General features: G+C 36.0%; 4 protein-coding genes across 5 annotated transcripts; 3 read left to right on the forward strand and 1 right to left on the reverse strand.

Annotated features, from left to right (window-relative positions):
* The first annotated feature begins 4,114 nt into the window (after positions 1 to 4,114).
* LOC110658093 (wall-associated receptor kinase-like 14) lies at positions 4,115 to 9,044 on the forward strand. The gene is made up of 4 exons (XM_021815578.2): positions 4,115 to 4,368; positions 4,697 to 5,512; positions 6,972 to 7,055; positions 7,544 to 9,044. Exons 2-4 carry the CDS (start codon positions 4,756 to 4,758, stop codon positions 8,821 to 8,823), a joined length of 2,121 nt encoding a protein of 706 aa, XP_021671270.2. The 5' UTR covers positions 4,115 to 4,368; positions 4,697 to 4,755; the 3' UTR covers positions 8,824 to 9,044.
* A 1,915-nt stretch (positions 9,045 to 10,959) lies between these two features.
* LOC110658094 (uncharacterized) lies at positions 10,960 to 11,466 on the reverse strand. Its single transcript, XM_021815579.2, has one exon. It carries the CDS (start codon positions 11,464 to 11,466, stop codon positions 10,960 to 10,962), a length of 507 nt encoding a protein of 168 aa, XP_021671271.2.
* Positions 11,467 to 11,512: 46 nt separating this feature from the next.
* On the forward strand, positions 11,513 to 16,561 carry LOC110658073 (NASP-related protein sim3). Its single transcript, XM_021815546.2, has 7 exons — positions 11,513 to 11,521; positions 11,563 to 12,023; positions 14,008 to 14,264; positions 14,944 to 15,144; positions 15,269 to 15,359; positions 15,639 to 15,912; positions 15,991 to 16,561. The coding sequence occupies exons 1-7, from the start codon at positions 11,513 to 11,515 to the stop codon at positions 16,321 to 16,323; spliced, it is 1,626 nt and encodes a 541-aa protein (XP_021671238.2). The 3' UTR covers positions 16,324 to 16,561.
* Positions 16,562 to 20,668: 4,107 nt separating this feature from the next.
* Positions 20,669 to 23,691, forward strand: LOC110658096 (BTB/POZ domain-containing protein At5g66560). 2 transcript variants are annotated; one of them, XM_058128326.1, is made up of 4 exons: positions 20,669 to 21,232; positions 21,339 to 21,408; positions 21,525 to 22,832; positions 22,911 to 23,691. In XM_058128326.1, the coding sequence occupies exons 1-4, from the start codon at positions 21,195 to 21,197 to the stop codon at positions 22,917 to 22,919; spliced, it is 1,425 nt and encodes a 474-aa protein (XP_057984309.1). In that variant the 5' UTR covers positions 20,669 to 21,194; the 3' UTR covers positions 22,920 to 23,691. The 2 variants fall into 2 exon arrangements, with proteins under 2 accessions (XP_057984309.1, XP_021671272.2); XM_021815580.2 differs by having other exon boundaries at positions 20,691 to 21,232; positions 22,937 to 23,691.
* The last annotated feature ends 1,376 nt before the right edge of the window (positions 23,692 to 25,067 follow it).

A 25,067-nucleotide genomic window follows, 5' to 3' on the forward strand; every position in this document is an offset into this window, starting at 1 on the left:
ATCATTCAAATTAATTTTAATGAATTTTGATCTGATTTCCAATTAAATCAATCCAGTAGGCCGGGTCTAGTAGACGAGAAGCCCTCGATTTCCTGGTAAAAGTTATCCACTTGATGATAATATTCAATAAGCATCCACAACCAAATCCACTAATTCAAAACCTACACCACAAACTTAGTTGTAAAGTGGGTAAGCTTCCATACATTTCTTTTCTTTTTTTTTTTAATAAAAATTGCTTGCATTATAATTGAATTTTAAATTTATATGACCAAAATAACTATGGCAAGCTAAAAAAATCTATCTACAAGTAATTTTTCAGTATTATTTATAAATATAAATTAAAAAAATTTAAATCATATTATATAAATCTCATTTTTCTTTTTTTTCAAAATAAAAAAATAAATCAATATGCAAAAATCATACTTAAACAATTAGTATTAATTAATAAGATGGCGTTATCCCACTCCAGTTTGACTACCTGCACTAGTATGATAACTAAATATTATATTTGTTTAGTAATGCAATGGAAAGCGGCAGCGGATTATCTAATGACTCGTCTCATTGAGTACCACTTCGGATTTGATGGTAGATTTCTTATTAGGTTCAATCGAAAACGTTAACTGGTGATCCCGGATCTCGAACCTAAAAGGCTACGATCGTGATACCCAAAAAATCATCATTTTTTGTAATTAAAAAAATAACTAATATTTTTTTTTCTCAGAGATAAAGACAGGTAAGATTAAAAAATAATTTAAAGATTAGCCCATTTAAAAAGAAAATTGGAAGATTGTGACATGGAAAACTAATTAATGGTGATTAGCTAAGTGATAATTAATTTAATTTATAAAATATTTTTTTATTGATTAAAGTTTTTTATAGATAAATTTAAAAAAAATATATTTTTAAATGCATCAAATTAATATAAAAATAGTTTTAATTAATTATCCAAAGAGAAAATTTAATATCAAAACATATAAAATAAATTGATGTGAGAAAATATAATTTTAAAATTATCTATGTAAAGAATTTAATCTATAATAAGTGATTCATATAAATACAATTTAAAGCACATATATCTTCTTTTTATTTATATTTTAAAAATTATTTATGTATTTATAAAAAATAAAATACACCATTTTTTTTATAATGAAAAAAAATTCCATAATTTTTCTGTTGCTGTCTTCCTTCAAATAATTAACAACCTTACTTTCACAATTACTCTATATTATCAATATTATCAATATTACTTTCACAATAATATATATATTATTATATATAAAATTATAATAATATGTTCTTAAATTATATATTATAAATTATATAAAAAAATTAATCTACTTTAAAAGAATATTAGTATGTCTTACTGTAAAATTAAAAATTTATATTTAAAAAATTTATTTATTTTTAAAAATATTTTATTATAAAAATAAAAAGAAATCGATAGCCGCGTAAAGAAAAGTAGAGAACCCGAAATTAAGGAGTGTGACGTTGAAGCAGTTGACCTATTACAAGAGTATATAAGGTTATAATAGTCAAATTGTCCACAACGACTTTGTTGTCTACGGCTAACGTCTGCGCACAGAAAAACGCGCTTTATCCACATACGAAAGGGATTGGAAGTCAACATTTTATTGATTTTACCACACTACCCTTTTCATTTCCTTCAATAACCGAGGCTCTATCATTGCCCGTAACTGAGTAATCACAAAATTGTGGATTCAATTTTCAATTAAAATTAAATAAAAAAATTATATCACATTCATTGATATATAAATTAATATAATAATTATTTTAAAATAATCAAAAAAAATAATTAATAAAATGTAAATGTTTATACAACCCATAAATCAACAGACAAACTAAATACTAGGCAAGCTTGAGAAGGGATAGAAGGTCTAAGAGAATCCCTCACAAAGAAAGCACATGATCTGATTTGTCACCATTAAACACAACACAAAATCAAAGTATACACCACCAAATCGAAAGGGGAGAGGGAAGAATCCACCCTTCCAGATGGGAATGAGCCATCCCCTACCCTTAAGGGCAGGGTATAGCCACAGATTTGACTATGGGAAGTTATTGAGAAGAGAGAAACAAAGAGAACTCTCGTTGAGAAGGGAGACTCGACTCCCACTATTCAAATCAATTATAGCTCACGAGACTTGACTTGAGGATTAATTATCTCACACACTGCAGTAATTATGGTTAATAATATTATTAATTTTTTTATATATTTAATGTCAGTATTTTATTTAGATATATTTAATTTATGTAGTTTAGACTATTACGTTATAAAAATAATTGGAATTAGACCTTTACTAATAGTGTATTATTGGCATGATAGTAAGTGCTTGATCATACAATTTAGGAGTATCAATTTGGGTTTATGGATCATATTCGTGTTGTATCAACATGCGGCACAAACGATTAAGGTCGATACGAACACGACACGATTAATAAATTGTTTTAAAAATTTAAATACGAACACTACTACGGGTTACACGATACCACACTATTAATATTAAATTATATTATGAGTATTCAATACGACATGACCCATTTAACACGAAATAACTTATTTAATATGGTTTGACACTATTTAACCCATTTGACACGCTATATAAGTAGGTTCATAGGTTATAGTGGATTAAATAGGTTAGTGAGTCACGGGTCAATACGTGACACGAATATTAAATCATATTATAAACATGTCAAATCGAATTAGCGGGTTAACATGTGACAATACACGATTACAACTGTGTCATAAAATGAGTCGACACGAATACGAATAAGCTTAACTCAAACCTTATATTTTCGTATTGTATTTACGGGTCGTGTCCAAAATTGCCACTCTTAATGCAATTAGTACAAGAATCGAGGTCATTAATTCAAATCCCTAACAGGTGCTAAGAACTATTGACACTAAATGAGGATAATTCAATAGGCCATCGCCTTACCTAAATATTTTTTAAAAACCATGATATAAAAATGCAGCATTATTAAAAGGATGGCAAATCTAAACTTTTGATCACTTAGGCATGAAAGAAAGCATTAAATTATTAAACTTTTAATATAATCATTTTAAGCCATGAAAGTAATGCTTAAAATTATTATTTTCATTACATAATGAAAAAGCAACTATCTTCTTTTTATGATGATCTATATCGTTTGATAAGATTTAAACGTGAAAATATCTCATTAAATATCTTAAACTTTATTGTTAGAATGTCCACTCAAAGACATTAAAATTTAATAAAATTGTATAGTAAAAAAATATTCAATCGGCTCCCATAAGTCCACAAAGGAAACGATACGAAGAATAACTTGACTTTTAATACATTTATAATATAAAATTTTCCAGAAAAAAACAAAGAGGATTTCTGATTAGTTGCTCCAATGGAAGAAGAAAAGGATTAGGTGCTCTTTGCCATTTGAATCCACAGAGAAAGAAGCATACATAGAAACACAAACCCTTTAAATCCAACAGCATAAGGAGTAGTATAAATTTATGAATTCATTGCAAAGATGATGATGATGATGGATCAGTGGCCTACCCTTTTTCTCTTTTATTTTTTAATTACAAAATATTATTATTAATTGCATGGACAAAACTAGAAATCTATTATCAAATAAAAATAAATTGACATGAATTAATTAAATTAATTGAATAAATTGACATGAATTAATTGAATAAATTTACATATCAGACCACGTCTAGTTTTTTTTTTTTTCCTCAAAATAAAATAAAACCAAAAGGAGCTATTGGATGTTGTCGATCCACGCACCCATACTGCTGTTCTAGTCAAATTTTTTATAATTGCGTGCTGACTGTGCCACTTCCTCCAATGCATTTAATATAAGGTTGATTTTATATAAAAATATATTTAATAATTATTAAATTAAATATTTATATTAAAATTTATATAAAAGTAATTAAATTATATATAATAAATATGTAAATCTCCATTGTTTTTTTTGCAAATTTGCTCTTTTTCAAGGGTATCTATGTAAATTCACATTCTAATTGGCGCTCATACTAAGGGTATTTTGGTCATTAATGGGAAAATTTGCTTTTTAATTTTTTGGAGCTGTAATTTATATTTGTGTAGAATACTATGAAATAATAATGAAAAGGTTTTTGCAGAGTGCTTCATGGTTTTGCTTATTTGAGTCTCTGTAATGATTACTGTTTCATAGAAGCCAAAAATTCAGATTTAGTAAAAAGAACAAAGGGAGAGAAAGGGTTTTTGTGGGGCTTTTGAGCTTTGATTTTTCTTTGTCAAAAAGAAGCAGTTTTTTATGACACAAGCTTGAGATGGAAATTGCTGAGCAATTGCACGGCCATTGAAGAAAGTTTCATAGGAAAAGGTAAATGCTCATAAATTCTTGACCAACCATCACCAGGGACCATTTCTTCTCCAGAATTTTTTATGGTGAACTATTTTTCTTTTTCCTTTTTTGTATTGTGAAGGAAAAAAAAAATGAAAAGATGTTAAATTTTCCATTAATGAACCTCTGTTTTATGAAGCATTTATTGGTTTCAGATGGCTTCCCAACGGCACCAAATGCCTCAGCTTTTAATTCCCTCTCCATCTAATCCAATTTCCTTCTCTTTGCAACTTCCCCCGCTCTTTTTAGACACCCAACAGAAAATATTTGATGTTTAACTGTTTCTTATTATTTTTTTAATCTGCAGAAGAAGAAAAGTAGAGAGTACAGGTAAATGATTCAGGTCTCTTCGAACACATCCCAGAAATGATTTTGGAAGGAACCCAGCTAGCTCTTATTATCATCACTTCAATTTTCCTGGTTACATCAGCCAGAGCTCATAGTCATAACTCATCGTCAATTTGCCAGAAATCTTGTGGAACCGTTGAGTCAGCCAAGTGGGTTCCTTACCCATTTGGCTTCTCGGATGGGTGCGGTATTCGACTGAACTGCACCCAACAGGGAGATATCATGATCGGAGGTTTCAAAGTCCAAAACATAACCCCAGATGGTATCTTTATATATCTTCCAGCAAAATGCAACCGCTCTCTTGAATTGATTAAACCTCTGTTTGGCCAGTACTACTCGCCAGCCTGGAGAAACGGCATTCTCCTGCAAAATTGCAACAGGTCTTTAAACAATTGCCTTATACCCACGAGTTCCTTCTTGAACCAGTTGAAGATACCGAACTGCGATGCTAAAAGTGACAATCTAAGCTGCTATTCTGTGGAGAAATTGAGCATGGGTATTTTGCCTTACGAGAATTTGAGCTCGACTGATTGCAAGTTCGTATTCTCTTCGTTTGCAGTTGGGTCGAATAACCCAGTGCTTTCGCTCGAGTTCGAGCGAGTAGAGTTGAACTGGTGGCTTAAAGGGAATTGTACAGCTGATCCTTGCTCCAAAAATGGGACTTGCACACAAGTTATACTTAGTAATGGGACGATCGGCCACCGATGCCGTTGTAATGAAGGGTTCACCGGAGATGGGTTCAAAACGGGTGAAGGTGCGGAAGGTTGCCGGAGCGGTGAGTCAAATCTGTCTTTTGATTTATTTGTTTGTACATTTATTTATTTATTTAAATATTGTTTGTGTTTGATTTTTGGTGGGGTGGGCGTGGGCATGGGTTGGCTTTTGATTGGGGAAAGTGGGTGCCTGAGTTGGCTAATTGGAGTTTGGGGAAAGACATTTCAATGGAGTATCGGCGGTCTCTGGTCATAAAAGCTGAAAAAAAAAAAGAATTTAGAGTTTAAAAATATGACCCTGAGGACCATATGGGATATTGCCTAATCAATGTTATGTTAAAATTTTGTTTAGGGTTTAATGGCAAACACATTTTCTTTCATGAAAGTAGTCTTTTATTTTTCTTTCTTACAAATGAATACATCGAATTCAAGACTTTATACTTCTTAATCTTTAAAGCCGGAGAAACACCTTGAAAGATTAGTGTTTATAAGTGGAAATAATAGTTAATGACATGCATATACAAGGAAAATACTAAAATTTTGACTTTTAGGGTTCCAATGTTGTGCATGAAGTCATTTTAGACCAATTCAAAGCAATTCTAATTGCATTTCACCTTATTTTTTATGTCTTACCCAAACACAAGTCTGACCATAATCAATGCATTATACCTGCCACGATCATAGCCTCCTGTAGCGTTTGAAAAATCACTACCCTTTTTTTGACTTTGCTAATCCTGCCTAAAATTAACATCCTTCAAGAATCTCAATCTTTTAACTACAAAGTTGTTTAGGTGAACAAAGCCATTTGACCAAATTGTGGTGTGAGACTAAAGGGTCTTGTTTTTGACTTGGCAGAATTATGGAACTACTTTGTCTGTGATTTTGTGACTAACCATTGGACATAAAAAAGATGGAGAAAATTTTTATGGATCCATTTTTCTGTAGCTCTGCTCGTTTCATTAGCATCAACGGTTTAGTGTGTCGGAGTCCCACACCGGAAAATAACATGAAAATGTAGCAAGGGGTAACCCAACCAAATTGGCTTAAGTCATTTTGGTAGAGGCAACCTCGAGCTCAAACAACTAAATCATATCAACAGTATTCAGCACTTTCTGAATAAGAGAAAATTACAGAGTGTGATAAATGTGCTTATACATATGCAATAAAAGATGGTGGAAACGGATTTTGTTATCTAAACGATTTTGGTTTGCACATAAAAATGTGTCTGGTTTGGCTGTCTTTTGTTTGAATTTAGAATGGTTTGAACTTTTTTCTTTCTTTTATTTGATATTGCTATAAGGTGGTATTACGGGCTAGTTTTTGTGTATCATACTTAAATGGTTTGAACTTTGAACCTAAGGATTACAGAAATATTAGACTTGTAAGTGTTGTCAAACAGGGGAAAATTTAGAATGTAATTTCAATATGAAATGCAAGTGTAATCTGATTTATGATCACATTTTGTACTTGTATCCTTGTAATTTTCAAATAGACATCTCTTCTGATCTTTCCTGATTGCAGCATCGTCAGTTTCTGGCTGCAACCCGTCAAAGTACATTAATGGGGAATGTGGTGGAACTACTAGAGTCGGTGTTCTTGTTGGAGGTAAGTTTCTTAAGCTATACAACAGTAACAAACAAAAATTTCCATTTCCTCCTTTTTTTATCAACTTTTGAAATCCATGAATTGCAATTAAGTTAATGTCTTTTGCTTTAAATGGAAGAAACTCTCAAGGTCTTTGAACCACGAGCCTTCTGCATATTTAAATTTATTTTTGGGTGGTTTTCCCCAACTTTCTGCTTTAAAATGTGCTTTTCAACTCATTATTTATTATTTAATAATTTAGATTTTCATGCACAAGAATGATGAATAAATTTAGATGCATGTCTTCAAGTTAGCTGGCTACTACTAGATAGTAATTCTTTTTTTTTTTTGGAAGGTTCTAATTTTACATATGGTTGTCTTTTGTGCATAGGGCTGAGTACATTTACCTGATTCTGGGTTTTTGCAATAATCTTGAAAAATATCATATTAGTTTCTTTTTCTCTTCACCCTTCTGAATGTCACAATGGTCCACATTTTTATGTTGTCAGGGATTATTGCTGGCGCATTGTTAATGGCTGGTCTGGCCCTTATCTGTTACTTTGTTCGACGGCGATCCACTTCTTTGAGAAACAGGTTGAGTGCAAAGCGACTTCTATGTGAAGCTGCAGGCAATTCTAGTGTTCCCTTTTACGCATATAGAGAAATTGAAAAAGCCACCAATGGCTTCTCAGAGAAACAAAGGCTGGGAACTGGAGCCTATGGTACAGTTTATGCAGGAAAACTCCACAATGATGATTGGGTTGCTATAAAAAAGATCCGACATAGAGATACTGATAGCATTGATCAAGTCATGAATGAAATTAAGCTCCTTTCCTCTGTTAGCCATCCAAATTTGGTCCGCCTCTTAGGTTGCTGCATAGAGGAAGGTGAACCGATCCTTGTATATGAATTTATGCCTAATGGAACCCTGTGTCAGCATTTACAAAGAGAGAGGGGCAAAGGGCTTCCGTGGACTATACGGCTTACCGTTGCTGCTGAAACTGCTAATGCTATTGCTTATCTTCATTCTGCCATGAACCCACCAATTTATCACAGAGACATCAAATCTAGCAATATACTTTTGGATTACAACTATAAGTCTAAGGTAGCTGATTTCGGCCTTTCTAGACTTGGCATGACTGAGTCATCTCACATCTCAACAGCCCCACAAGGGACTCCAGGCTATCTTGATCCTCAGTACCATCAATATTTTCACCTCTCTGATAAAAGTGATGTTTACAGTTTTGGAGTAGTTCTTGTAGAGATCATAACCTCACTGAAAGTAGTTGATTTTTCTCGACCTCACTCTGAGGTAAACTTGGCTGCGCTGGCTATTGATAGGATTGGAAGGGGTTGTGTTGATGAGATAATAGATCCATACCTTGATCCACATAGGGATGCTTGGACATTATCATCCATACATAATGTGGCGGAGCTTGCTTTTAGATGCCTTGCTTTTCATAGGGATATGAGACCTACAATGATGGAAGTGGCGGAAGAGCTAGAGCACATAAGGCTTAGTTCATGGGTTCCAAGCATGTACTCCGCCTCAACAGCAGCTTCCTCTTGTTCCTCACCCGACAATGGAAGTGAGAAGTCACTAGGTGTTTCCTCAGTTAAGAAGGCCGGTGTAGCAAGCCAGAGATTACTTGTTCCACAGAAGGCAGCAGATTGTTTGACTTCATTGGAGGAAGTGAAAGATAGCTCACCCGTTTCTGTGCATGATCCTTGGTTAAGTGAACAGAGTTCACCTTCAACAAACAGCTTGCTGGGTAATGCAGTCCAGTGACAAAAAGCTGGTTCGTTTGATCAGTGCTTGGCTTCAAATACTTTGTGTGAATAGGATTGAGGTATCTTATAGATTTCAATTACTTACTGCTTATAGGTCTCTTACGGAGATATATCTTGTTCGTATGACCTATTGTCTCTTTACAACATATTTTTGCAATGTTGAAATGAAAAGGATGCAGAAGTCATTACTAAATAGATTCTGCAAATGTTTAGCAAGAATGTGAGATTGAAATTTGTGTGCTCATGAACGTGGGTTTTTGCGTGAACAACCTGCATCTAAGCTGAATTTATTTTCTCTGTTCTCTCTTGAGGATAGATAAATTCTTGTAAATGATTGAATGACTCTGATTAAAGCAAAGGCAAAAATTCTTCGCATGAATATGAGGTGTGAATGAATTTGGTAATTACAAATTGCAAGAATTCTAAATTGAGATAAAATTTTACCATATGTTCAGGAATGGGACAAAAGATTCTGAGTTTCTGACTTTGCTTCCTTGGATTCAATACTTGATGCATTTGAATGGTACTTATTTGGTGACTTTATGATGTTTAAGATCCCAGAGAAAATAAGACATTCTAAGCTCTCAACGTAAAATCTTCATCATTGCCACACATTACCATTTTAAGAATGAAACTTTGTTCTCATTAATTAAGGATTTCAAGATGAAAAAAAAAAAAATACCCTTGGCCTTTGACGATCTATGCTGCAAGCTCTCACTTTTCCAAGGGTTTTACATCGTGGCAATAACTGGCCTGAGCATCCTCTTTGTTGAATGGATACGCTTCCTGTTTAGGAGTTTATAATTTGATTACAAGTTTAACTTCAAAGTTTAATGCCCTGGAATTAGAGGATTGATGCGGTGCAATTGAATTTCATAAAAAGATTGATGAAATACAGTCATTTTCTTTATCTCTCTTTCTTTCTTCTAGACAGGTTCTTTTTCTCTCTCACCATCTCTCGTCCTCTCGCTCTATTTTCTTTTCTACTTTCCCTTCCTTTCTCTTCTTCCAAACACTCTCCTAGGTTGAATTGATCAGGTCGTAACACAACGATTCTCACAATCCTGTCATCTATGAAGATTTCTTTCCTTCGAAGATAAAAAATGATCTCGAAATGCTGGAAAGCAATTTGTTCTGATGTGTTTTATTTTGTGTTTTGAGACTGAGCAAAAGATATTATGCTGCATGGGATCAACTTCTGCTATATTGATGACATAATTGCTCAGTTATATATAAATAAAAAGCCAGATAAACAAGCGCTTTAACAAAGAAAGAATAGATAGAAACCTCTTCATACGGTAGAGCAGCAGCAGAGAGGTCCTTAGAGAAACCCGGAAATCCAGCCGCGCCGATAAGAAAAGTCCCATTCCCGCAAGCACAGAAACCACAGCTATTCGTTTATTTACATCTTTATTTGGAAATTCAGGTGATCCAGAACCCGGCGACAAAGTTGAACAATCGCTTTAAGTATCGGTTACTGAAGCAGGCTCAACAAGGACATTTTCCTGCATTGAGGTTGAGGAAATTAGAGTCTTTCACATTGGGAACCGAAAGAAAAATGAGAAAAAGGTGAACCTTGGTGGAGATTTCTGTGGGATTGAGGTCTTTTTGACAAGCTACTACGGTTGGGAATCTACAAGGCTTGGTTCCGTAGTTGGATGAGAGGCGGTGGAGGTTAAGCTTCCCGAAAATATGGCCGGAACCTATGGAGGCCGAAGGGGTTTGAAGCCACACGAGCCATGGAGATAGAGTTTCTTCCTTGTGGCGGCGCACTGTATTTGAGTTCGCTATGAAAGCTAGACAAAATGCAAAGATTTGACAGAGACCAGCGCTCGGTAATCAGAAAAATGCTAGTTAACAAACCTTGTCCTTTGTTCTTAACGAATTATATCTTCTAACGACGTATGATGAAAATGTAAGAACTATTAAATGTGCTTGCATTACTCTGTAAATCCTGTTGATATTATTGAAGTGTGCCTCGAACTAACGTCACAGCCTCAGTTGTACGAAAGAAATCATTACTTTTATTTAATACGTTCTGAAATTTAACAGAGAATGAAGTTGATTAGAAATTGGAATTTACATCCCTCATATCAGAAAAAGCTCTTTGAACATCAGATTATCACCGACTAAATCATGATTTTTGACCTTCAGCTTCAGGCCCCAAAATCCCATTTACTATGGAAGTAGCCACTAAAACGCCCACAACTTCCGCTCCCGCCACCGCGCCGGCTTGTGCCAGCCCTCCGAAGCTCACTGCCTCTTCTATTTCTCTCTCAGCCGTTTTGATCCCTTTTTCCGCCGTTTCAATCTCTCTCTCTACTGTTGCTATTCCTTTCTCCGCCGTTTCAAGTCCCTTCTCTGCTGCCTCGAATCCTTCCTTCACAAGCTCCTCTGCCTTCTCCTCCGCTTTCTTCAGCTTCTTCTTTAGTCCGAACAGTGGAATATCCTCCGCAAGCGACGCCAATTCTCTGACCGTCAATACCGGTGCTGCCGTTAGAAGGAAGAGCAACTGCCTCCTGCTGGCGACAGATGCCGGTAGAGATTTCGGACCGTGCGCCTTGCAAGATGGGGGGTGCGCATTGCGCGCACGGTGAAGAGAGAGAGCTTGGAGAATAGGTGGAGAGATTGTGGAAGCCATTGATTCTACAGCAGGAGGATTATCTGTATGAAAGAGAAATGAATATATGTGGCCTGTGGTTCCCTGCATTTGCAGATGGGCAATACAGTCATTTAGACGACAAAGGACAACGCTGTCGTTTTTGCGTTGTACGTTTTCCATAGGATTTCCCTCGTTTTATCCAAAATTTTCCGCCAGAAAAATAGAATAGACAACCGTTTCCCTCTCACATTTCCGGTGTTCATTTTCCAAAATCCAGACCTAAACTGTGGCGGAAGACGAAGTGTGGTATCGAAATCATTAGTGACAATGACCGAACAAACCGTAGCTGAGGCTCCAACCGCCTTGGAAACCCAAAACTCGAACGAGGGCACCATCGAATCGAACGTCCAGGGAGGCACTGAGTCCACTTGCAATAACATCAGCAACAGCGGAGAAGCTTCGGCTCTGACATCCGACGGAGATGGAGAGAAATCGCTGGAGTTAGTGGCCGAGTTGACTGATAGAGGAACTAAAGCTCTTAAGGAAAGTGATTATGGCGAGGCCGCCGAGTGCTTCAGCCGTGCCCTAGAAATCAGGTTAGGATTTCAATTTTCGATGTATTTCTTCATTTTTTATTCTGCTTTAATTGCTAAGAGACTCAAAAAAGATAAAAAAAAAAAAAAGTGAAATCAAGTTTAATTTCTATGTCTTCTTTTTCCCCCTTTGATTTTTTTTAGGGTTTGTTAGGATTTTCTTTTGTCTTTTACCTATTATCATGTGATGCTGTTTGCTTTTCTTAAATATTCACTTGAGACACCTTGCTTTCTATTCTCCCATAAACCTTAGAACATTATTTGTAATGGTGTTTGCATCTGTTTGGTTGAGGGTTAGGCAGTTATTGTGATCCTTCAGGTCCTGATAGAATGAACAGGAACGAAGTGGTTAAATTTGGGCTTTACGCTACAAATTGTGGCAGATGCTGATTGCGCATTGCTGGGATATGCGTTTTCTTGTTTGTTGTTTTTGTATAAGTTAAACAATCATCGGATCCTCCCTCCTTGGCATGCTTGTTGGTTATTATATCCACTAGTTCTTTATTTTTGTATTAGTTTTGCTTCCTTTCATGATTTAATTTTTGCAGTTAGCATAATGAGTTTTCCAATATTGTCATGTTATGCCTGGCATGTTTGCCTGCCGTGATCTGTGATTGTTAGTCTGCTCTATTGGAGTTTGTTGGGATCCAAGTTAAAATAGAATTAGGAGATTGAATTAATTAGGAACAAAATTAAAATAAAAAATATAGAAGTTTTGTTCTTAGAATTCGGTAAATACTAAATTGACTAGGAATAAAAGTTGTTTCCTATTTGGACTTTGAATGTCCATCACGTGGGGCTATAAAAGGAGGGTGTGCTCCTTTAAATTGAGATGAGAAAAGGCTGTTAAGAGAGCAGAATATAAGTGGCAGCAGCCAAAATTGAGAGGTGGACTGACTGGATTAAGGCCACCGAATTGTGAGGTTTTATATTTGTGAGTGATTTATTGTAAGTGACAGAAAAATAATTAGTGCTTATAAATTAATTTTCCTTTAACAGTGTATTTGTTAGTAGAGTAAACGTACGCGGGATCACGTTGAATTTGTGTTCTCTAATTTGTGTGGACTTGATTTTCACAACAAGTGGTATCAGACTGTTAGATTTGTGACTTAAAATCATAGTGGATTTGGAAGATATCTTTTCTTAATTTGAGTCAGAGAAATATTATTCAATAGAATTGAATATTATTTCTTGTATAGGATATAACTCTTATCATAATGGTATTCTTAAATTAAGTTAGATTCCTAATTAGATTATAACTAAGAGGACTAACACTATAATAATAGTAGGATGAAAATGTTATTTGGTTTTTGCCTAAAGCAAGAAGTGACTTTGTCCATTGTGGAGAGGCCAAGAGGGACTCTTGCCCGTTGCAGTCCCATTGAGGGAAAGAGATGTCGGTTTAAGGTGTAGAAAGGAATATAGAATTCAAAAGCAAGGAATTCTTGTGTATTAATGGGGCCTCTTGCCCATGTCATTGAAGATACCCTTTGTAGTGTATAGAGTAGTTAAAGTAGTAAATATATTATGTTATGTCTAGAGAAAACTAAGAGGGACTAATTCATATATTTACTATGAGCGGTTATGTGGTGAGGGTTCTGTCGGGTGTAATTGGGATAATGGATAGTTAGTTTTGAGTTTGTAATTGATGATTATTTTATTTATAGTAAAAAATGGAATGGCAGTTATATAGCCCCTATGTTAAGAGAGTGAACCATGTAAATATTTTGTTGTAGTTGTTTGCTTTGTCCACAATGCATAACGGAGTTGTTTTGATATTCTGTAGTTGCAAGAATGTAGGGAAAAGAAGTCTAAAAAAGGATTTTTCAATTTTTAAAATTTCGTCTTGTATTAAAAGAATAGATGTTAGCAAAAATACTTCGTGATCATGGAATTATATAGGAGTTCTCTCACTCAATCCGTTTTATATTTGAGTGTGCTTCAATCCTCTCTCTTATAAAAAATTAACTAATCCTTATAATCTTAGGGTTTCACACTATGGTGAACTTGCCTTTGAATGCTTAAATGCGTACTACCAATATGGACGTGCGCTATTGTACAAAGCTCAAGAAGAGGCCGATCCACTGGCTACAGTACCGAAGAAGGATAGTGAATCTAAACAAGACTCTGATAAAGATGGATCTGTTAAAAATTCAATAAATGGAGAATCTTCCACTGCTTCTGTTTCAAGTAATGTAGAAGATGGGAAGCTCAATTCCAATAATCAAGGAGCAGCTTATGATGGTTAGTATTCTGCTGTCAGTATGTCTATAGGTTGTCGTATTAGAACTAAATTTGTTGGCAAAGTGACTTGTCACTTCTTCCTACAAATGGGTGATTAGCATGCTTTTAATGTTATATGATGCACACTATCGAAATTCATCAACATCCTATTCTTAGTTGTTTAATGGTACATAAACTGCAGTGCCTAGATTTTTTATTTCTCATTCTCTCACCACAATGAGAGATTCTTCAATAATAATTGTGGCATCAGTTTTATGTTTGATTGCTAGACTGCTCCATTCTTGGGTTTTTCATTTGTTAACAAGAAACTATGTCTTAGAATTGTATTTGAACTAACATATGCATGCTTGTGGTCGTCAAATGAACAATTGCAGTTAGTAGAGTAGATGGTGGGGTTATTTGATCATAATATGGAGAAGAAAGTGATTGCACTATATTATGGCCTAAGTTGCAGATTTATTTTTGATTGCCATACTGCTCAATTTTTTAGTTATTTGATTTGTTAAAAAGAAAGAATGTGCATGATTTCAAATTTTCTTCTAGTTCCTCCTTCCATGCCTTAGCAAAAGGGTTATTAACAATTTTTAGGTACACTGAGATGGTCGAAAAAGAATAATATTAGTCCTGAGAGTATAATGTTCTTCGCTATATCCTGCTGTTACATTTTTATTCTTTGCAGCATCTGGTGGGAAAGATCAGGAAGAAGAAGATGAGGATAGTGATGATGAAGACTTGGCAGAAGCAGATGAAGATGAGTCTGACCTTGACTTGGCTTGGAAAATGCTAGATGTTGCCAGGGCAATTGCTGAAAGACACTCAGGGGACACAATGGATAAAGTGGATGTGCTATCAGCATTGGCAGAAGTTGCTTTGGAAAGAGGTATTTATACTGAAATTTGTAATATTGGTCACTAGGTATATACAATTTAATAATTTCTGCATGGTTTCTAAAGGACTCCTGTTTGACTTAAATGTGGTTTCTATCTTTGTTTTGTTTTGTGTAGAGGACATTGAAACATCTCTCAGTGACTACCAGAAAGCATTGTCCATTCTAGAACGGCTTGTTGAACCAGACAGTAGACACATAGCAGAACTGTATCCTTTTTAAGGTATAATTACTCCAATTTGGGATAATGAGTATCACCTATTGCTAATAAATTTTCTAATTCATGAATTTTAGTATGTTTCATTTTGCTTTTTTGTTTGGATCAATTAATTATCCCAATTCTTTTATTTTGTGCAGCCTTTTCTCTGTCGCACCTTAACTGGAAATTTCTAACATGTTTCATTTTCCTTTTTTTTTGGATCAATTAATTATCCCAATTCTTTTATTTTGTGCAGCCTTTTCTCTGTCTCACCTTAACTGTAATTTAGAAATTTCCGTATATGTTTGTGTTTGGAGATTGGCTCTAAGCCTCAGGAAGCAATTCCTTATTGCCAGAAAGCAATATCAATTTGCAAGTTGAGGCTGCAGCAGCTCGTGAATGAAGTAAAGAGTTCCTCAGAATCAACAAAGTCATTGGCAATTTCTGAATTAGATGAGGGTGTCCAGCAGTCATCCAATGGCTTGCAGAATGATAAAGCTGTTACAGATAAAGAATCAGAGATTGAAACACTTACTGGCCTGTCTGGGGAGCTGGAAAAGAAGGCAAGTATTATCAGTGTTAGATATTAGAAATATTCTTTTGAGCTATCCTGTGTTTATTTTAAATCTCTGGATTTGCAGCTTGAAGATCTTCAACAGCTGGCCCTGAACCCAAAATCTATTCTTTCTGAGATCCTGGGAATGGCATCTGCCAAGTTAAGAGGTGGTGAGAAAAGTGCAGCTCCAGCTGTCGTGAATTCTTCACAGATGGCTACTGCTAACAGCAGTGGAGGTTTTGACTCTCCAACTGTTTCCACTGCTCACACAAATGGGAATGCAGTCACTCATCTTGGTGTTGTGGGAAGAGGAGTTAAGCGAGTGTTGATGGGTACAGGCTCAGCAGAATCAAGCCCAATGAAGAAAGCCACATTGGACCCCTTATCAGCAGACAAAGAAGATGGCAATAACCATTAGTGTTTCCAAATCTTGAATTGTCCATGCTTTGGTATTTGTAGTCCAAACTGGTAAGTTTTGAGTTCTTTTCTTTTTTTTACCTATGTTAATCTAAATATTGATATCATGAATCCTTGTAAGCAGCATAATTGTCTGTCTTAGATTGTTGTTTGGGCAGTATCCTGTTTTGTGATGCAGGTTGTAGTAACCATATCTGTTACTTATTTTGCAATCTGATTTGGAAAATGATATTTCTGTAGCTTCTAACATCCTTAAAAAGATTTCAGCTGTTCTCAATCTGCCACTTCACTGGTTAATGGTTGAGAAAGTGAACCTTTTGAAGCCATAATGCTATGATGGTTCTGTCTTAAACCGTTCATGTGTTGAATACATTTATATCTCATGGTTTTGTGGTTGGTTTCTCACTGAATTCCAGTGAAGCCCCAATCAGAATTGATTTTATGATGGCTAGTGCTGTGAAAATATTAGCACCAGCGAATAATTTAAATTTGCTGAATGCATCTTTACATCTCTTTTCTGTATATATATATATATATATATATTTTTTTTATGATATCTATCTCTTTTTCTATATAGTGATTCTTCTGTTTGGCTCCCTTTTATCAGTTAAGCCCTCTGTGGGGACGATCAGTGGTAAATCAACCTTATCTTGATTATTGAGTAAATTATCCTAAGCTCCATAAATGTAGACATTTTGTAGTCGGCCGAGCTGGCAGGTAAATTATTTAGGTCCTACAAACAATTTAATTGAATTCGGGGGCAACCTGTGCTGGTTTTCTTATAGATTTTTTTTTTTTAAAATTCATTTTTTTATGCCGCATCTGGGAGGATGAATTTGACCCGAGTAAAATTAAATCTGAATTTTGGGAAATGGATCGCACCACACTAATTGATATGGTGTTTGACAGCCTATAAAGTAAAATAGTCTAATGTTGGGCTGAATATGGTAATGGCATATAGCTGGTTATTTAGGGAAACAATGGTTTGATGATCATCATAATTAATGAGATGCGTTGAAATTTCACATCTCTTGAACTTGAAAAGTGTAAGTATATGACTGAGCTGGGAACTGCAGCTGAAAGAAACTGATCCAAATTTTAAGCCCTAAGCAGGACCACAAATGAGCGAAAACAACTATTTGGAGTTGTAACGATAGGGAAGGCAACAATGATGATAACAACTTATTCTCATGCAAACCGAGAAATATTTCTGGTTGAAAACAATAATTATAGAAGAATTTGGTAGCAATTACTTTAGCATTCCAAGCAATAAGAACAACCATTTGATTGCAACATTCTTTGTCCAAATGTGTCTGTTGCATCATATCAGACAAAAAGCTTACCTTTTTCTTGTCCTTCTGTTTTTGGGAAATCATCACTTTGTTGGACTTCCAAATTTTTGTATTCTTACCTAAAAAACTATCATTGCGTCTAGATTTTTAATTGGCAACTTTGTAACATCATAGCCATTGGACTGGGGGGCTATCAAGGCATTGAGCAGGAACTATAGTTGTATATACCATCCGAACCGATGATTTCAAGCCAAAGTTGTTTGATATAGAATTTAATTAGCTTGGAAGGCCAAGTATGCGACGATATCAAAGTGACAGAATTCTGCTATATAATGAAAGAAGTGAAACGCCAATATTAAAAGAAAACGCAATCCCTCGATCGTAAGAAGAAAAACCATGTGCTTTCTAGTGAATTGCAAACAATGCGGGAAGCATTCATGGGGAGGTTGTGGCCAACACCTTGCCACTCTCTATAAAAGTATTGACAAGGGAAAGCACTGCATGTGCCGGCCGTGGCCTGGCGTCATCATCCTTACTGAGAAGAAAGCTTCCGGCCAACAACCACCGGAAACTTTAGCTGCTTCAGCTTCAACTACCTCATCAGGTATAAATATAAAAATATATATGCGCCTGCAAATGTCAAGTGAATAATAGTCTATTTAAATGAGTATTAATATTTAAGTAACCGGCTTTCTTGATTTTTTTCAAGATTCAAGGCATCAGAAAGATGATATACGTTATTAGTTAGGTCATCAATCATCAATATGGCTTTCTTATATTCTAGCATATTAGATATCTTGTTATTATATTTCACGCATGAGTGTGTTATTAGCTATGAATCCATGAGTTGGTGTGTTGTAGTTGTTGAAGAATTCATCATTTCTTGCAAGAATGATGCTAAGATATGCCTTCATTCCAAATATTTAATGATCTCTTCTTTCAATTGATAGTGATCAACAAAAATCAACCTTTCAATGTCATCTTGTGAAGTGAAATATATAAAGAATAGAACAGTGCAGGTGAATATTAAACAAATAACGTCGTACAAAGAGTTTTTGGGATATCTTCTTAAATGCTCCCCTATAATAGAAATTTGTTTAATAATTGATGCAAATTTGTTTCTTCTTTTTATTACTTTTCCCCTTTTATTCATGAATCATGATATAAACGTTATATATTGACCTTCAGATAATTATCTAACTAATAATTTGTGTTATATAAATATGTACATGCAGGTGTTGAAAAATCTTCAAAGATGGATGTTGGTCAGCAAGTGCAGTGCTAGGGAGTCATGATGGGGCTATACCACCTTACCCTACCAAAATATGTTTGTCTAAGCTTGCCTATGGCACAGTATGTAATTAGAAATAATGCATTGGGGCAACTATGGTCAATGTTGCATTGACTAATCCTATTCCTATTTTTAAAATTTCCTTTGTTTTACTACCTTACTTTTTGTGTATGGATTAATTAATAAAGAATCAAACGATTAATAAAGAATCAAACTCTCTTCATCTTGTGCAGGGTGCCGTAATATTTAAGTTTAACGCACTAGTCTCTTGGGTATTGGTAAATTTTGGATGATTTTGTCATGGTTCTTGTGCAGCTTGTTTTTTACCCGCTAACTATTTTTTGCTGTAATACTAAAAGCATTGATGAGAGAGGAATTTGAAATCTAGGAAACAGCTGTTCTAGGGAGATGAAAATGGTGTCCTACAATGACTAAAGTGGTGGGGGAGCGGAAAGCCCATAGTCTCGTGTACTCGAGACAGTGTGACCCACATCAAGCACTCCATAACCAAAAGCATGGTCTGACCTTAGATAAATCTTTTGCTCTTTATTGTTTGGCTTTTGATGTTCTTTTCATTTAAGAGGAGCATAAACCACACATATACCTCAAAAATGGTGTGCCCAACTGAACTAAGCCATTCACTCTTTTTGTGCATTTTGTCTAATGATTAGTCACCAAACCACGTGAAATGCAGAAATAAAAGGGCTTCGTTAGTCCACTCCACTAATCATGTCCCTATCTTTGGAACTTTAGTTCAGTAGCAATTATCAGATGAGAAGATTCAGTTCTATGCAAGTGGGGATGGGTTTGTTTTCCCTTCCATAGCCACTATTTCTGACATCATCATCACCATTCTTTATTCTATCCAAATTTTCGTTAATGGTTTGATAATCATCCATATGACTCATCCTAATCATATTTCTGTTTTTAATTTCTTCTCTTCCTCTGGCTAGCATGTTCTATTGATGAAATTATGCATAGTCGTAAACACTATTAGCTGGCAATGGATGATCACATACTATTACTGTCACCTAATTAATATGGCCATAAATGTTGGGGAAGGAAAGGTATAATGTTAGATGTGCAGTTATAAATGAGAATGAAAATAATTTTTTTTAATTAGGCATAAATTTCTAAGTGAAGCACCATAAAAGAGCTCGAAATTTCAAAAAAATTCTAGGAGTTTTCTTTTTCATGTGGGTCATGGCCTCCATGTGACCATTTATTCCAACAAAGTTTTTGCATGAATCGTAAGTATGGCCATTTTAGTTTTAATCTTAGACGACATAATTCTCATAATTAAACCATTTCATCTCATTCATTGGGTTATTTTAGATCTCTCATGCACCTTCACTATTATAGTTTTGTCACTGATTAACTAAATTAGTGGACCAGCTAAGACTTCTGTACTATACTAATGCCAATTGGATTAGATTAAGATATGTTAGCTTCCAAAAATAAGAAGAAATCATCAAAATCCAATCGTTATTATCTTTTTGTCGCTTTGGCTGTGATGTATGTTTCAACTAAAGATTATGAATGTGGGGTTGTTAATAATAAGACATGCTTCAATGTTTTCCTTCTGGCTCCTAGCAATATTTCAGATTAAATATCATTTATTGAACTCTCATATTAAGTGTACCCCATCTATCATTATTAATCTACAAAGGTCGGTATATATTATTTGTTTATTTATATTTTGATCAAAGGTACATATTATTTATGAATCTATTCTCTGGCTGCAATACCTGACCTTGGACTTGGGTTGTAAGCCATGGCCATCCATAGGTAAAATTCAATTAAAATATTCCATAATTTACGCAAAAAGCAAGCAATGCTTTTATTGCCTAATGGGAGGTAATGATGGCCTTTTTAGAAGGGATGAAATTCCTTCATAGAGAGAGAGGGAGAGAGAGAGAGAGAGAGAGGGGAAAAGATATGGAAATTGAGGTTGTATTGCAGTAGTTGAGATTCTGAGTTGATTCAAAGAAAGCAAAGGGAAAGTTGGGTAAAGAAATAATTTATTGATCCACTTTTTCGATATCTGTTGAGGCTTTTATTTGTCCGTTCCCAGTTTATATTTGGATTCTCAGACTCTCTCTTCCTCGAGAAACACTGTGCCAGAAAGAGAGAGAGGCAAAAACATCTCTCTTTTTTTAGCTTCGTTCAACTGAATAGTTAATGTCACCCACCACTAAAGACTCCCTCCCCTGTACTCTGTACTCATGGATCTAGCTTTAACTCTCCATAAAAGTGTCTAACCAGGAGCACATTTTCTTTACGAGAAAAATGGCAGCTGAGAAGCCCAGCTCCAAGGGGCAAGCCTGGTTAGAGCTATTTTTGTTCAACTTTTCCTCTTTTCTTTAGCTATCTTTCTGCTTCACAAAATAAGAAAATATTGGCTCATATTTGTTCAATTTTTTGTTGCTGCAGGTTTTGCACTACTGGGTTGCCAAGTGACATTGTAATAGAGGTGGAAGATATGACCTTTCATCTCCACAAGGTCAGCCTAATAATGCCCTGGAAACTTTACCTACCCTATTGTAACTGTATAGTCCATGGCTATCTGAGACGTAATAACAGTTTCTATGTTTGTTTGGTGACGATGATTTGTTTCAGTTTCCTTTGATGTCAAAAAGTCGAAAGCTTCACCAACTAATAACCGAGCAAGAGACAAACCAAACATCCGTAGTAGAAAGAGAAGGAGAAGAGCAAGAACCTGGAGGGCATGAAATCGAGGAAGTTCACTGTCAGATTTCTCTCTCGGATTTCCCGGGCGGCTCCGAGACTTTCGAGATGGCCGTGAAGTTTTGCTACGGTGTCAAGTTCGACCTTACCTCTACCACCGTCGCCCCGCTTCGCTGCGCCGGAGAATTTCTTGAGATGACGGAAGAGTATGCCGAAGATAATGTAATTTCCAAGACAGAGCGGTTTCTCTGTCAATCTGTGCTCAAGAGTCTCAAGGAGTCTATAAAAGCATTAAAATCATGCGAGAAAGTGATGCCTCTTGCAGAGAGCTTAGGCATTGCGCAGCGATGCATAGATTCCATTGCTTCCAGAGCCTCCTCCGCCGACCCGACTCTTTTTGGGTGGCCGGTTAGCGACGGAGCTAATGAGAATAGAGCCACATCCAATCAGGCCTTATGGAATGGGATTGAATCAGCGGTGCGTAGAAAAGGAGCCGCCTCTGCGGCCACCGATGCCCCCCCTGTCGGTAGAGGTACTAATGCGGATTCATGGTTTGAACATTTGGCGCTTTTGAGCTTGCCTTTGTTTCAGCGATTAATTCTTGCCATGAGAGCGAGAGATCTGAGTGCAGATATTATAGAGAGCTGCTTAATGTACTATGCCAAGAAGTACATTCCAGGCATTTCGAGATTGAACCGAAAGCCATCATCGTCTTCCTCTATAACCTCAGAGAGCGAACAGAGAGAGGTATTGGAGACTATAATTTCCAATCTTCCACTGGAGAAAGGCTCCAGATCATCAACGGCAACAAGGTTTCTGTTCGGTTTATTAAGAACAGCAAACATTTTAAACGCATCCGAATCTTGTCGCTCCGCGTTGGAGAAGAAGATTGGGTCGCAGCTGGAGCAAGCTACACTTGATGATCTACTGATTCCTAGCTATTCATATCTTAACGAGACTTTATATGATGTTGATTGCGTGGAGAGAATCCTAAGCTACTTCTTGGATGGACTTGAAGAAAGAAATGCAACTGGAATTGAAGCGGAGAAGGATGGTGATCGCAATGTGAGATCGCCAGCTATCATGCTTGTCGGAAAATTAATCGACGGTTATCTGGCTGAGATTGCCTCCGATGCGAATCTGAAACCTGATAGATTCTACAATCTGGCAATCTCTTTACCTGAGCAAGCTAGGCTTTTCGACGACGGTCTCTACAGAGCCGTCGACGTCTATCTGAAGGTAACTATTGATTATATGCATTTTTAAGTTTTTTTTTTTTTTTTTCTCTTTTTCCTTTTCACGTCTTGTGCTCCTTAGGCATTTTAAGTGTCTCTATATTGAAGGCGCATCCATGGATATCAGAGGCAGAGAGGGAGAAGATTTGTGGAGTGATGGACTGTCAAAAGCTAACTTTAGAAGCGTGCACGCACGCGGCACAGAATGAGCGGCTTCCGCTGCGGGCGGTGGTTCAAGTTTTGTTTTTCGAGCAGTTACAACTCCGCCATGCTATAGCCGGGACATTGATTGCGGCAGATGCGGCGCCGCAGGATTTTGCTAGGCCATCGATGCTAGGACGGGAACAAGAAGGAGTAGAAGAGGGAGCAGTCTCGGCTGCTGCTACGGCGGTGGCGGAGGAGGCACAGGACAGCAGCAATACGTGGAAGGCAGCAGTGAGGGAGAATCAAGTGCTGCGACTAGACATGGATAGCATGAGGACGCGGGTGCGTCAGCTGGAAAGAGAATGTTCCACAATGAAGAAAGCGATCGAAAAAATTGATAAAGTGGGCCCACGTGGATGGAGGAGGTTCGGGTGCAAGTTCAAGACTCAAGTGTGTGATTCACATGAGCAGACGGTGGTAAACGCAAGGAAGGGACGGCACCATCATCACCAACAATAGGCCTTCTTGTACGTGAACATCGAACACGACATGTCGTTAATTGTTTTATTGTCTGGTGTGAGTTGACCGATTTACACTGTGTAGACAAGTGTCTATGCCTAATAAGTTGTAGATGTAATTTACTGCCACGTTCTCATGGTCTTAAAAAGGTCTAAAAAATAAAAATAAAAATAAAAATTATTATTGCTTGATTGGCCAAATTTTCACGGCTTTTGAGGAAGTGGGTGCCTTAATGAAAGAGCTTGAGGCATGAGGTGTCAGTAGAAACTACAGTCTCTCTTTTGGATAAAGTTTGTGCAAATGTGAATTCTGATGTTGTCGGAGTCGCTTTCTCTGATTGGAAAATTGCTCTAGAACTTTCAAGCATCAGAAATTGTTGGATATATTGGGTCGTTTGATATTAAATTAAAATTAGACAGAAATTAATTGATTTGATTAGATCTGATCTTTAATTAAAATCATTTCTTTTAAAAAAAAAAGTTCTAAAAAAAAACTTTCATTCACAGATTTAATTAGAAATACAATCAAACGAAAATAATAGTCTATTTCTAATTGTTTAGGGACAGAAACTTTCTCTGGGTGATTTTTTTTTTTCTTTGGAACACGAGGTATTGTTTTTGTCAGGATTTCATCAGTCGTTCTTGCTTTTTCTCAATGAGGGATGGCTTTCCTTCCAGCATGGATATAGGTCTCTCTCCCATCTCTGATTGGGTTTTATATAGTTTTTGGGTGTGTTTGTGTTGCATGCAGGTATATTTTGTATTGAGAGAGTCCTTTGAGAACTTGTGACGAGTTTAGTTATGTGTGCAGCAGCGACAAGCTTTCCTGTGGCCACGATTTTTTAAAATTTATTGTAGGTTCTGTTCTTGGGTTATGATTTTAGGTATGACACGACTCCTTCATTTTTTTTTTTGAACTGCACACGACTCCTTCATTGCTACTTGTTAGCCTTCTATACTTTAATAGTTATAATGTTAGAGAGCTCTATTATACTGTCCCTAGAATTTGAGAGTTTGGTTCTTGGTGAAGCTAAGATAGAGCTCTAAGACATCTTTGCTTTTGTGGTCTCACCTGGGCGTCGGTTGTTTCTTCCTCTACGGATGTGAGGCATTCTTGGTTCGTTTTCAATGGTTTTCGGCATTGGGTTATTTGTTACGATGGTTGCTGCAAAAATGCTAGGACTCCAAGCTTGTGCGATGAAGACAAGTCCCGAATCTAGTTTCAACTATGTCGGATTTTCGGCGTTGAGTCTAGTATAACAGGCAATGGGCCTAATTCGTTAAGGCTGGATTCTTTTGCTTACCATTAGATATACTCTATACTGAACCTTGGTCTCAGCTTTAATTGAAACTATTTTGTTTAGGTTAGCTTGATTAATTAATCTATTTTACCTTTTTACAAAAAAACTAATTGGTTTTAAATACCTTTATGTAGCAAAGCAAAGCCAAAGCATGTCATTATAAAATAAAGTTTATGTACTTCACAAACAAATTAACATTTTTTCTCCTTAAAGTTCGATTCGAGCATTAAAAGAAATGAATAAGCCGATGCTTTTATAATGACCCAAAGGCCATAA

The sequence above is a fragment of the Hevea brasiliensis genome, chromosome 10, assembly GCF_030052815.1.
Source record: "Hevea brasiliensis isolate MT/VB/25A 57/8 chromosome 10, ASM3005281v1, whole genome shotgun sequence".
Classification (NCBI taxonomy): domain Eukaryota; kingdom Viridiplantae; phylum Streptophyta; class Magnoliopsida; order Malpighiales; family Euphorbiaceae; genus Hevea; species Hevea brasiliensis.